This window comes from Petromyzon marinus, chromosome 24 (genome assembly GCF_048934315.1).
Source record: "Petromyzon marinus isolate PM22_M1 ecotype Great Lakes invasive population chromosome 24, UKy_Petmar_22M1.pri1.0, whole genome shotgun sequence".
NCBI classification, from domain to species: domain Eukaryota; kingdom Metazoa; phylum Chordata; class Hyperoartia; order Petromyzontiformes; family Petromyzontidae; genus Petromyzon; species Petromyzon marinus.
In genome coordinates this window covers 13,779,173-13,792,670 of record NC_133690.1, presented here as the reverse complement: position 1 = coordinate 13,792,670, position 13,498 = coordinate 13,779,173, and the positions used below count along the sequence as shown (strand labels likewise).

General features: G+C 44.8%; 2 protein-coding genes across 2 annotated transcripts in view; one reads left to right on the top strand and one right to left on the bottom strand.

The window, feature by feature from the left end:
* Window positions 1-6,364, bottom strand: part of SCYL2 (SCY1 like pseudokinase 2) — a 35,215-nt gene extending 28,851 nt beyond the window's left edge. The window contains exons 1-2 of the mRNA XM_032959993.2: window positions 6,206-6,364; window positions 3,117-3,308 (exon numbers count right to left, since the gene is read on the bottom strand). Coding sequence (XP_032815884.2) covers window positions 3,117-3,302 — 186 coding nt within the window. The 5' untranslated portion in view covers window positions 3,303-3,308; window positions 6,206-6,364. The remainder of the gene's footprint in view (window positions 1-3,116; window positions 3,309-6,205) is intronic.
* An 813-nt stretch (window positions 6,365-7,177) lies between these two features.
* Window positions 7,178-13,160, top strand: SLC35C1 (solute carrier family 35 member C1). Its single transcript, XM_032959994.2, has 3 exons — window positions 7,178-7,863; window positions 11,043-11,229; window positions 12,168-13,160. Exons 1-3 carry the CDS (start codon window positions 7,183-7,185, stop codon window positions 12,710-12,712), a joined length of 1,413 nt encoding a protein of 470 aa, XP_032815885.1. The 5' UTR covers window positions 7,178-7,182; the 3' UTR covers window positions 12,713-13,160.
* The last annotated feature ends 338 nt before the right edge of the window (window positions 13,161-13,498 follow it).

The window sequence follows — 13,498 nt, the reverse complement described above, 5'->3', positions numbered from 1 at the left end:
ACGAATCTGTGTTGATAGCCAGTAGGCTTGCAAAGTACCATCGTCTTAGAGAAATAAATTTCGGCCACGACAGAAGTATTGGTCCTACCGTTTTTTAATTCTGCCTGGTGCTCACGGACACGGTCCGAGACATGTCGTTTAGTTTCCCCAATGTAACTGCTGCCGCAGGTACAGCTTAGTTTGTAGACGCCGGGATATTGCATGTCAGGAATCTTGTCCTTCACAGATGGGATCAGATCATACTGCTGACACACTTGGGCGACGCCCATCTCTAAACCTTTATAAACAGTTTGCCTTCACAGGCTAACCCCCCCCCCCTTTTCCTGATGACGACTACTTGTGTTACGATCGAAACGTCGTGGTTTTTGTGTTTATTTTAATTTATTTTTGTTACTGAAAGAACCAGAATAAGCTTACATTATAGACTGCCAGTAGGCTCACTTTTTTTTTCTCTGTGACTTTACCAAAATAACCAAAGAATATGAATTCCTGCAGTCACGAAAGTTAGGTCAAAAATGCTGTATTAATCCAAATTGTGTTGTTCCTAAATGTTTCTGCTGTATAAAATTCGCATCAATTTAATTCAGTGTATCCCATTGTCCTGAAAATACAAAAAATACATCCTCTCGTTTAACATAAACAAAATTTTCACTTTTAAATGAATGAAATTATTCATATTCATCACACACATGAAACAGCCATCAGGATTTTAAATAATACATAAGTACTTTCAAGAGGCTCTTCAACCACAACTGGATGAGATGTTTACACTATTAATCATTAAGCATAATGAGAGCAAAGATAATGTGACAAATGCAAACAATCAGGGGGTACATAAACGGCAATAACTGTTTACATAGTAATGATCTCTTTAATGGATGAAAACCCCATCAGCTGGTACGAAATTGTACATAAGGCAACAAAAAAAAACAGGCCGAGGGTAAATGGCCCAAAATGTGTACATGAATTTTACATGCCTAAGTATTGCTTAACAGAGATGTAAAATGTATGCCCTCAGCATGTGATGATTAACCACCCCACTGAGACTCAATTAATTGTAACGATTGTGCCATGTTCAATTCTTTTTTGTCTCATTCGTAATGTCACGTATGTTCTGCCTCTTTAGTTTCATCAGCCTAGAAAAAAAAATTGCATGTAATGTGCATATACAGTGAGGGAAAAAATATTTGATCCCCTGCTGATTTTGTACGTTTGCCCCTTGACAAATAAATGATCAGTCAATAATTTTAATGGTAGGTTTATTTGAAGTGAGAGACAGAATAACAACAAAAAAATCCAGAAAAACGCATGTCAAAAATGTTATAAATTGATTTGCATTTTAATGGGAAATAAGTATTTGACCCCTCTGCAAAACATGACTTAGTACTTAGTGGCAAAACCCTTGTTGGCAATCACAGAGGTCAGACGTCTCTTTAGTTGGCCACCAGGTTTGCACACATCTCAGGAGGGATTTTGTCCCACTCCTCTGTGCAGATTTTCTCCAAGTCATTAAGGTTTCGAGGCTGACGTTTGGCAACTCGAACCTTCAGCTCCCTCCACAGATTTTCTATGGGATTAAGGTCTGGAGACTGGCTAGGCCACTCCAGGACCTTAATGTGCTTCTTCTTGAGCCACTCCTTTGTTGCCTTGAACGTGTGTTTTGGGTCATTGTCATGCTGGAATACCCATTCACGACCCATTTTCAATGCCCTGGCTGAGAGAAGGAGGTTCTCACCCAAACACAGCGAGTTGAGTTGATGCCAAAGAGCTCCATTTTGGTCTCATCTGACCACAACACTTTCACCCAGTTGTCCTCAATCATTCAGATGTTCATTGGCAAACTTCAGACGGGCATGTATATGTGCTTTCTTGAGCAGGGGGACCTCATGGGTGCTGAAGGATTTCAGTCCTTCACGGCGTAGTGTGTTACCAATTGTTTTCTTGGTGACTATGGTCCCAGCTGCCTTGAGATCATTGACAAGATCCTCCCGTGTAGTTCTGGGCCGATTCCTCACCGTTCTCATGATCATTGCAACTCCACGAGGTGAGATCTTGCATGGGGAGATTGACAGTTCTTTTTTGTTTCTTCCATTTGCGAATAATCACACTGACTGTTGTCACCTTCTCACCAAGCTGCTTGGCAATGGTCTTGTAGCCCATTCCAGCCTTGCGTAGGTCTACAATCTTGTCCCTGACATCCTTGGAGAGCTCTTTCGCCTTGGCCATGGTGGAGAGTTTGGAATCTGATTGATTGATTGCTTCTGTGGACAGGTGTCTTTTATACAGTTAACAAGCTGAGATTAGGAGCACTCCCTTTAAGAGTGTGCTCCTAATCTCAGCTCGTTGCCTGTATAAAAGACACCTGGGAGGCAGAAATTTGTATGATTGAGAGGGGGTCAAATACTTATTTCCCTCATTAAAATGCAAATCAATTTATAACATTTTTAACATGCGTTTTTCTGGATTTTGTTGTTGTTATTCTGTCTCTCACTGTTCAAATAAACCTACCATTAAAATTATAGCCTGATCATTTCTTTGTCAGTGGGCAAACGTACAAAATCAGCAGGGGATCAAATACTTTTTTCCCTCACCGTATTGTAGAAGATAAAATCCTTTACATGATAATTTCAATGTATCATGAGTGGCAGAATTAATAAGAATCTACAAACCACGATGTGCATATTATGCTCACAAAGTATCAGACAATTTTATCCCTATTACTACTCTGTTGTACAATGAAACTATTGCCTCAAAGAATAACTTACAATTAATTTATGAAAGTTGAAAAAGCTGTACAATGACAGGTGATTTAAACATAGTAAACACAGGTAATTGAAACTCTCTATTTGCTTTTAACTTCATGCTATAACAGTTGTAGGAGGCTTTTATAACATATGCATTGCTAAGGGAGCCATCAAATTAATTCAATGATATGTTTCATAGAAGAAGACGATGCAGGGAGTAATGAGAAGACAACTGGCACTATTTGGATACACATGCAGGATGAACAACAATGGGAAAATTAAAAGTATGTTGTACGGGAAAACCGAAAGGAACTAGAAAGAGAGGAAGGCCGAACGGAGAATGGGCTCGTTAACGCAAGACGATTTCCACACCTGTTTGGTAGACTTTTTGAAGCCATGGTAAATCTTCCAGGACAGTGCTGGCCCTCCACTGGCCACATGGCGGGTGATTTCAAACTCACGTGTGACCGGGTTGCCCAGTACCACCGACACAGCACTCGTCACATCTGCTGTCACTTTGGTGACGGTGCTCTTCAGCTTGTTCAGCATCGACTCCATGGCAGTCTGCAATGTCCTCCGTCCACCGGGACAACGGGCACAAGACAAGGGACAAATGCTGTTCCTGCCATAACACCAAGTAACCCAGCAGCATTTACGAAATAAGCCGTTTAACAATCTGGACAATATTGATATAACTGATTTGGATAGACAATAGATCGATGGACCGAAACATGATCATTTACATGTCGAGACACAGAACAGAGTTCTGCTTAAACATATATATTACAAGAGGCAATTATCATCATCATTAGTTTACCGACTCTACACCATGTGGGTAACCTAATATAATAATTACACATTTATCCAGGAAAGCCACACTGATTTTCAAGATTTTTTTTTTCTCAAGAGTCCTGCTTTGAAATATCTGAGCCACAATAATTCTACTGTATGACATTCGCTATGGGAGGAAAACAGAGAAGCCGAAATAACACCATGTGAAATAACGTACAAACTCGACATATCAAGAGTCATGAATCAAACCCAGTGTTACCAATGAAAAACCATGACTACAATTTTTGCAGAATACAAAAATGTTTCTATTGACACGTCCGCTTAATTGGTTAACGTGCCAGGGCGAATACGCTGTTGGTATGTAATTATACTCATTTCAAAATTCAGTTGCACTGTGGATGAGTGCATCATTAAAATAGTTGAAATATCCAGCAGCAAATACTGCAGTCATGTGTAACTTTCACAACATACGAATAATTTACCCCGACAGTTGTTGTTACATTTTCACAAGCGGACTAAAGGCAACGTGTTTTTTTCCATCTTATTTTTTACAGTTACTTTGTCTGTCGTCTTGTGCCAATTAAATTTTATCTCTCCCATTTGCAAAAAAAAAAATACATTAGCACATTATCATATCATTTGGATACATCGTAAATCATACATTGTCACGTAAACAATTAATGCATTGTGAGTGGAGGAATGGATTTCCATTGTTAAAACGATGCAACGTTGTATGCCTATCCTTAACACATGGCAGTCTTCTGGTTGTTCTAATTTTGCATTGCAATGGTTGATGATTAGCCAATGCATTTCGCACAAAGGTCAAACCAGATGATACCGATGGACGTGGCGCTTCCGTTGACATTTGCAATGGGGTTATAACAACACTGATGCTGGCCGCGCATGAGTTGCATTAATACGAAAGGGGCTGTCCATAAATGACGTCACGCGATTTTTTACCCCCCCCCCCCATCGTCACACGGCGTCACAAGAAGTCAGAACCCCCCCACTCAAATATGACGTCACAAATCTCTGCCCCCCCCAAATAAAACACGCTTCACATCGCTTTAAACTATTGTCATTGCAGTGCGTATTTAATGTGCCGCTGCACTCTGATGTTGTAGGAGAAAACATTTATTAAAAGTCTATTTAATTAAGTAGAACGTGTTGTCTATATTTAAAGTTGCGCATTTTGATGTGACGTCACATTTCTCACCCCCCCCCCACCTCGTGCGTTTATGGACGTCTCCAAATGGGAAAGCCGGTGTAAATAACAAGTACAGTAAGGACAGTGCATATTATTATCAGACTTGTCTCTTTTGTTTGCATTTTGACTGCTTGTGTTGTGGTTATTGCAAACATGATGCCTTGAATAAAGGTGTCAGTTGTTGTGCCAGTTAAAAAGGTAAAAAAACCTATTCCTACAGTAAAGGTTTTATACCCAGCAAAAGCAGCTTTTACTGTAATGATGTACACGTCAATAAAGTGTTATCAGGAACCATTCCGGACATACAATCCACGGGCGTGACCGTATATCGACAGAATGCTTACGAAGTAAAGGGTTACTAATGACCATCGTTGCCAGTTTCACATACTTTAACATTTACATCGCTATATACCACGTGAATATGTTTACAACTGATATTCGTATTGCTGCGTTTACTTTAACGTGACATAGCAGAACAACGAATTACTGCTGGGCGCGTCATTGCACTTAAAAAAAAAATCATTGTTCGTTCGATACCCGAGTTACAATCCAGCTCTAGCATCAGTGGTGAGTGATATACACCAACTAGTCCAGATTACTCCATCTCGCAATAACCATCGTGGTTAAGTGCTGTACAGGAACAAACAAAAAACCCCATTCATGAGCAACACAGTCGTGGAAACGGCAAAGGGCTGTACTTGTTATTTGTTAATTTAAACACAACATTCCGTACAGATTTAATTTGAAGCTTTCGTGACTGCAGGGATTCATATTATTGGTTCTTTCGGTAAAGTCACGTAGAAGGGAAACAATAAAACAATACAATTCTCACGACGTTTCGACTGCAACACAAGCAATCGTCATCTGATTATATTTTATTGTTTCCCTTCTACGTGACTTTACCGAAAGAACCAAGAATATATTGCTCCCCACAATGCTAACGTTTGCACATCGCAACAGATGCAGTAATCATTTAAGGCCGAGTCAACCTAAGGGAGAGACTCAAGCCAGGTTCAGATACCGTGGCCGGTAATCGACCACAGGTTCGTAGCGCAGAGCACTGCCACCATCAGAGGCATGTTACAATTACGAAGTGATCATCATCATGAGTCATGATCAGTCCACTGCTGGACTAAGTCTTCTCGAAGCTGTCGCCATCCCTCGCGATCCTAGGAAGCAACAATCTGCCTAGCACCTGCACACCAGCCAAAGGATGATGATGATAACGACTTCATTCAATCGCAATCAAAATTATACACTTGTAATGAAAGCTCGCCCCTGGTCCCGAGTGCAGCCCCCGAAAGGCCTGGGAACTTCTACCGAGCAGGAGCGAGGGAACCCGGCGGGCAAACTAGCCGAGGACGCCGTGTCATCCAGGGTGGCGTCGAAGCGCAAAACACCGCGTACGCGAGACGCTGAAAGGAAGGCCGCAGTTTGCATTCGTCTTGGCAGAGACTCGTACCTGGCGTCTGGTTATAAAGGACAATAGTTCCGATCTCCCGTAGAGCGCCCAATATTCATTTAAATCATCACGGCGCGCACGTTTACGTAGCTTCTTCCGGGGGAAGATGTACGTGATGACGTCGTGTCGTCGACGTCTTGACGTTGCAAAAACGGGTTGTCGTAGGGCCGGATGTGTACGTAATTACGTCACAGCCTAAACGCCTTGCGCGATGACGTCAAAAAACCTACAACATGCCGTGAGCGCTGACGTCTTCAAATGGCAAGTGATTACGTCACTCAACCCACTGAGTGCCACGCGATGACATCACCAAAGCTTCCGGACGTCATCGCATTGCATTTGACGGCTGTGAGGACGTGAGGCGCTACGTGATTACGTCATCGCCGGCCGTCAAATGCTACGTAATGACGGCTTCGTCATCAAAGGCATTCTGGTTTAGCAGAATTTATGCAACAACAAAAAACTAGGCCGTTCGTAATCGCGCGCGCTTGTGAAAAAAACATATATAAAAACGTCACGCACGCAACTGTTACCTTTTAAGGGCCGCCCATAAATGACGTCACGCACCTACTAGGGAGGGGTGGGGTCAGACATTTGTGACGATTTGTGACGAGCGGGGTTAGAGAAATGTGACGTCACATCAAAATGCACAACTTTAAATAAATATAAACACGTTCTACTTGATTAAATAGACTTTTTTATATAAATGTTTTCTCCTACAACATCAGAGTTGCAGCGCCACATTAAATACGCACTACAATGACAATAGTTTAAAGCCATTTGAAGCATTTTTTTTTGGGGGGGGCAGAGCTTTGTGACGTCATATTTGAGGGGGGGGTCTGACTTTTGTGACGCCGTGACGAGAGAGGGGGGGGTCAAAAATCGTCCAAAATCGCGTGACGTCATTCATAGCCGGCCCCTTAAACGTTTTTCCATCGAGCCCTCTGCTTTTTTTACGTCAGCGCCTCGTGCGTGACATGACGTCATCGCGGCCGCGAATCAGCCCCCGCCGCTCGAATCGGGCGCTGGCTGCCGGCGAGTCAGCTGATCCCGCGCGTGTCAACGGAGGAAGCAGCAGCAGCAGCAGTGCGAGGCTGCTGCAGCCGCCTGCACACACACACACATACACACACGCGCGCCTTCACGAGATTAACGCCGCAGCAACAATCAGCACCAATTGTGCGCGCTCATTATTTCGTTGTCAACATTCACTGACCACACCAAGCGCGCACGATGCTCGCCGCCGCGCCGGAATGCTCCCCTCGCGCCCGCGGGAACGCGCGGTCCCGTTAGAGCGACGCGCTCGCACCTCCTGCCCCGCCGACGACGCGGCTGCGGGCGGCTCTCCGCACCGCCTGGCCATGCTGCAGCCGGGGTCCGGCGACGATCGCGGCCCGCCGGGGCTCGCCCAGCGCTCGGTCCGCATCGCGCTGGTGGTGGCCCTCTACTGGCTCGTGTCCGTCAGCATGGTGTTCCTCAACAAGCACCTCCTGGGCGGCGCGGGCGCCTCGGAGGGGCTCGACGCGCCGCTCTTCGTCACCTTCTACCAGTGCGCGGTGACCGTGGCGCTGTGCTGGGCCATGCGCTCGCTGGCGGGACTCTTCCCGCGCCGCGTCCGCTTCCCCGAGCTTGGCTGCGACACGCAGATCCTGCTGCAGGTGCGGCAACCGCTGGGAGGATGCTCAAGGGCCCCCCACCACCACCGTAGCCCTGTCTTAAGACTGGCCAGCCACGCGTACAATAGGTGTAGTTTGGGGGGCGGGGGTGTAATGGTTTCGTTATTCTGGGTCTCATCAGCGGAGTGAAGCGATATGTATACGTGTGGAGAACGCGTTGCTCTGCAACGGAACATCGCAGGCGGCTGTCATTTTTTTCCCCCAACTTAGCGTGCGTGGTGAACATCTGTTGGAAAGATGTCATTGGCAAAACTGCGCACAGTGTGTACTGCCACTGGGTGGAGTGGGGTGGGGAGGGCGGATTAGTTGCTCGGGGCTGATAGGCGACGTTCGGTTATGCGGCGTTGTTACCGAACTCTGTACATCGAGCGAGTTACATCATTGCTACTACTGTACCTGCACATAATGACGACGGAGTTGATGCGCTAGAACTGCTGCCCCCCTCCCCCCCGGGGTAAAGGCTACGACCACGCTTAAAGGCCAGGGGTGGGGAATCTTTTTTTATAACATCATTCGCGGGGGGGGGGTGTGATGATGTTAGCCGGTATTGATGACGATGATGTTGCTACTCGCAACTGCTTTTGCAGGTTTTGCTCTCCTAGATTTATTCGATTTCGAGTCCCGCCTGCGGTTGCCTTGGCAGGGCCAGACACCCAAAATGATGAGGCCCGCGGGCCGGACGTTCTGGCGGCTTAAAGAGTCACAGAAGCCACGAAAACATCCTCGCTGCCGCTTAGCGATGTCTACCTTGTACCCGTCAGGCTGCACACACACGAGGTGGGGGGGGAGTCAAGGATACCAGCAGTGGTTGAGAGGCGCTGGGAGGTAGATGGAAGGGTGTTGTGTTCGGTGGTACTGGGAGGTAGTTGGAAGGGTGTTGTGTTCGGTGGTACTGGGAGGTAGTTGGAAGGGTGTTGTGTTCGGTGGTACTGGGAGGTAGTTGGAAGGGTGTTGTATTCAGGGATTCTGGGAGGTAGTTGGAAGGGTGTTGTGTTCAGGGGTACTGGGAGGTAGTTGGAAGGGATTCAGGGGTTCTGGGAGGTAGATGAAAGGGTGTTTTGTTCGGTGGTACTGGGAGGTAGATGGAAGGGTGTTGTATTCAGAGGTAGTTGGAAGGGTGTTGTCTTCGGAGGTAGTTGGAAGGGTTGTTGTATTCGTAGGTACTGGGAGGTAGTTGGAAGGGTGTTGTGTTGGGAGGTGTTGTAGAGTGGAGACAATAACCAAATCACCCGGAATGCGCAAGCTAAAAGGTTTGGGTCTGTGTCGTGATCACCATTCATGAAGAGCGTAGCTTCATCCAAGGCTGCGTGACGAGCAGCAGAGTAGTAGTGCAGCAACATGAATTGTTGTACTATAATATTATGCCCCTTCACGTCCATGCTCCCCCACCTTCACAAATGTAAATGTACGCGTGGTGAAGTATGGTCAGTTAACCTCCTGGACCTGCAAGGGTGTAGGGGAGGCGTTGTTCTGGCACTAGAAGGCATAGGATGTGTTGCTTCTCTTGTGTAACTGCCTTTTCAAGTAGTGTAACAGCAGATATCCAGTGGGAGAGTGAAATTTCCACCACTGGCGCACATGATTACTACGACATTGATTATTTAAGCTTTAATAAGTTATTTGACCTGTAGATCCGAAACGAGACTGGTTGTAGCTACAAGTGATAAAGAAGGGACCGGTTCAGATAGCAGTCGCCCCCTGCTTTTAGCCATGACCGGCAATCAAACTTGTTTTTATAGCGTGGTGCGCTAACCACTGTACTGCCATACATATCATAGACTCCTTAAATTGTCTTTAAAACTTGTACACATAGATGGTGCCCTATGGTTTCCATTGCAGGTTGCTTATGGGTGTAGATCACACTTCACTTATCCCATTCCAATATAGTATGTCATCTTGTGATCATTTGGAAAGGTTAGCTAAAAAAATATGTAATGATCCACTCATTGCTCATGACTCTACACTACCTTACCTAATACATAGCTAACATTTAAAACGTAGACTTTTTATTAAATGACATTTAAAAATAGGACACTTTTTTCTCAATCACTCAGTCTGTTTCCACCCAGTTGTATAAATAAGTATACCACGTATAAATGAGTATACCACAGTTGATGGGAAGGTGATGTGTGGAATATGAGGCCAAAATTTCCTCTCTAGAGACCCCATCTTCTAGGGGCCCTTCTGATGAACAGGACACAGTGGCTTGACCATAGCTTTTGTAAGGTAATACCTGTCGAACAAGTTTATCATTTGTCCGTACAAGGGAGAGCGGACAGGTTATTGTGAACAGTAGGTACTCTATATCCTATTGTAATATTTAACCAAAGGATTTTTTTCTGAGCGTCTGGATAAACCAACAGTTTGACGCCCATTGGTGCAAGACTGTAACGCTTCTGAATTCTTTACGAATGTGTTCTACTGTCCTGACTTTTTGGAAAACAACACCACTGTTTTTCGTTGAGGCTGTTTGATTTACTGCTCTGTTTCCAATGCAGTTGGACCCTGTTGTATAAATATACTACAGCCTGGCAGCTCTTTTGACTTAGACCTCAATGTTCATTGTTTAAGGAAATGCAATGCTGGGAATGATGTGACCAAAAATATTTCGTGCTGAAATTGCCATCATTATTTCGTACTTTCCTTTGTGGCTTTGGGGATTGTGTGGAGATAATTATTCATATTTCATGCTCTGTGGAGTAAAGCACTTAAAGTTAACACTTTACATGCCTAGACATTGTGTGAAACGTTTAGAAAAACCACAATTTAAGTGTGGTATATATGTAGTGGCAGATCAATTAATTAGGTACTGTTTGAACAAGAAGCAACTCAGAAAATGACTAAAGTTTAAGTACTGTAACTGTTATATTATGAAAAAAAGTGATGCCAGTAAAAAATCTGGCTTATGGATGAAAGTTACTCATTTACTTTGAGGGTATACAGTGATGTAGATTAGGAAGAAGTCCTCCTTTGGGGATACGTTGCATAACTAACCATGGAGAGGTGCATGTTTGTAAATGCACTGAGACAGAACGAGGAACACATGAATACAATAACATAATGCGAGTTAAAAGACACGATCTTGGTTGACGATGGGGTATCAGTTTGTGTCTCTGTTATTAGAAAGTGCGCACTGACACATTTCTTATTTCGTTGAGCAGGTGCTGCCACTGTCGCTGGTCTTCACGGGCATGATTACCTTCAACAACCTCTGCCTCAAGTTCGTGGGCATCTCCTTCTACAACGTGGGCCGTTCCCTCACCACCGTCTTCAACGTGCTCATGTCCTACATGATCCTGGGCCAGGGCACATCCCTCCCGGCGCTCTTGTGCTGCGGAATGATCATCGGTACTCGCTGCGAATAGTCACGCACCGCTTCTGCCAGGCATCAACATTTTCCCGGGTCTAGTACATGTACGTGTACAGGTCTTTTTATTGCCACTCCACTGCTTGATGAGGGTCGCCTGACGCCATGCAGATCATAAAGTTTTTTTGACCATAATTCACAACGCTGGTCAGTGGGGGGATATGAAGGAAGGAGGGTGGGGAAGTATAGCCATACAGTTTAAGTAATATATGTCGCTGCACTGTCTTATGCTCGCCACCACGTTGCTCTGCAGCCTTACAGCAACGTGCTGTGCATTGTGGTCACACATCCAGGCTCAAACAGGCTTAGCTTCCAGATCTAACTAGAGTGGGCACATTCCCAGATATTTGGTCAAAAGCACTGCAGATCTTAGCGACACGGTAAAGTTACAACAACAATAATAATATGCAGGACAAACCAGTTTAAAATACAAACCCTCTTGGAACTGATAAGCTGGATCCATTTATATAAATATTTTTTTATCACGTTCAAGGGCAACCGCATGGCTCGGCTGCATTTAGACACGACTTAAATTGAAAATGTTTTGTATTTGTAGTTTCAACTTTCTCGCCCTGTATTTGTAGTATGGTGGTGAAGCAGTGGCACAGTGGTTAGCAAACTAGGCTATGAACCCGGCAACCTGAGTTCGATTCCTGGCCATGACTGACAATGAATGGCGATTGATATGTTAACTGTTCCCGGGCCACCAGCCTGGTGAAATATGGTCAAACAACCCTCACGACCAACACATCATGGGGAGAGGCCTTCATCTGAAAAAAAAAAAGCTGTGAATTATAATTAATATGTAGCATTGCTTCATCAATATGGTTAGAATTAAGGGCATTTATTGTTCATGCATTTACTCGGTGTCATGTGACTGGGTGGTATTGATTGTGGCTTGCCTTTTCCATGAGCGCAGGTGGATTCTGGCTCGGCGTGGACCAGGAGGATATGAGCGGTACCCTCTCCGTGGCCGGCGTGGTGTTCGGCGTCGTGGCCAGCCTCTGCGTCTCCCTCAACGCGATCTACACCAAGAAGGTTCTGCCCTTGGTTGGCGGGAGCCTGTGGCGTCTCGCCTACTACAACAACATTAACGCGTGCCTCCTCTTCATGCCGATCATCCTGCTCGTCGGCGAGGCGCCCAAGCTGTTGGCATTCGAGCACGTCTTCTCGCCGCACTTCTGGATGATCATGACGTTGGGCGGTGTGCTGGGCTTCGGCATAGGCTATGTGACGGGACTGCAGATCCAGGTGACGAGCCCGCTTACGCACAACGTGTCCGGCACGGCGAAAGCGTGTGTTCAGACCGTCGTGGCCGTGTCCTACTTTGGCGAGTTCAAGACCGTGCTCTGGTGGGCCAGCAACGTGCTGGTCCTCACCGGGTCCTTTTTCTACACATGGGTGAAAGGACACGAGATGAAAAAGGCGCAGCAGGACTTCATGAAGGACCTCCAGAAGGCCTGAACTAAAGTGTTGTCATTGCAGTAATGAACGCTGTACATTCGTTCAGCTGTAACGGTGCAATGTTTTCTGGCTTTTGTTAGAGTTGCATAACGAAAATGAAAGGTTTTGCAAGTGACCATGAAGAATTTTTGTATGTTATTTGTAGAAAAAAATATGAATAATCAAATGTTTAAATTCTTGTAGTAAGTGTGAAAAATGTATTTGCGTTTGATCTGATTTGTTTTATAGCCTAATTTAATGGTTAAACCATTCGTAATTAAGAAATTAGAATTCATGATATGTTACAGAATGATTGTTTCCCATCGTAATCTGTGAAGAAGAGCCAACTTATGTTATTATGACTAATTTACTTTTAGGTAAGAAAACACAACAGGTGTGTTTGTTTGTCCCTGTTACTGTAATGTAATTTATTTTATGCAATTAAAAGCATTTATTGAGTTGTATCTTTTCACATTTCCATCGTGCTCTTTTATGAGTGACTGTTGTGTCACATTATGCACACTTCTTTTCATCGAGTCTGTGTATTCAGACCTCTGCCGTTTTGACCATCGCTGATATTACCACTCCCCAATTCGCTGTCAGAAAATATCTCTGAGATTTACATCTGCCGAAAACATTTCCTAGCCACGTTTGACTGCTGCTAACAGCCACAAATCATGTTGCCCTGTATTAAGTGGTATCCATGTCCTGCTCTTTGTACATCATTTTGAGATGCAGCCACATTTTATATTGCTATATAAATCCAAAATCGTATATTGCAAAACGCAGCAGTCAACAGTGCTTTAC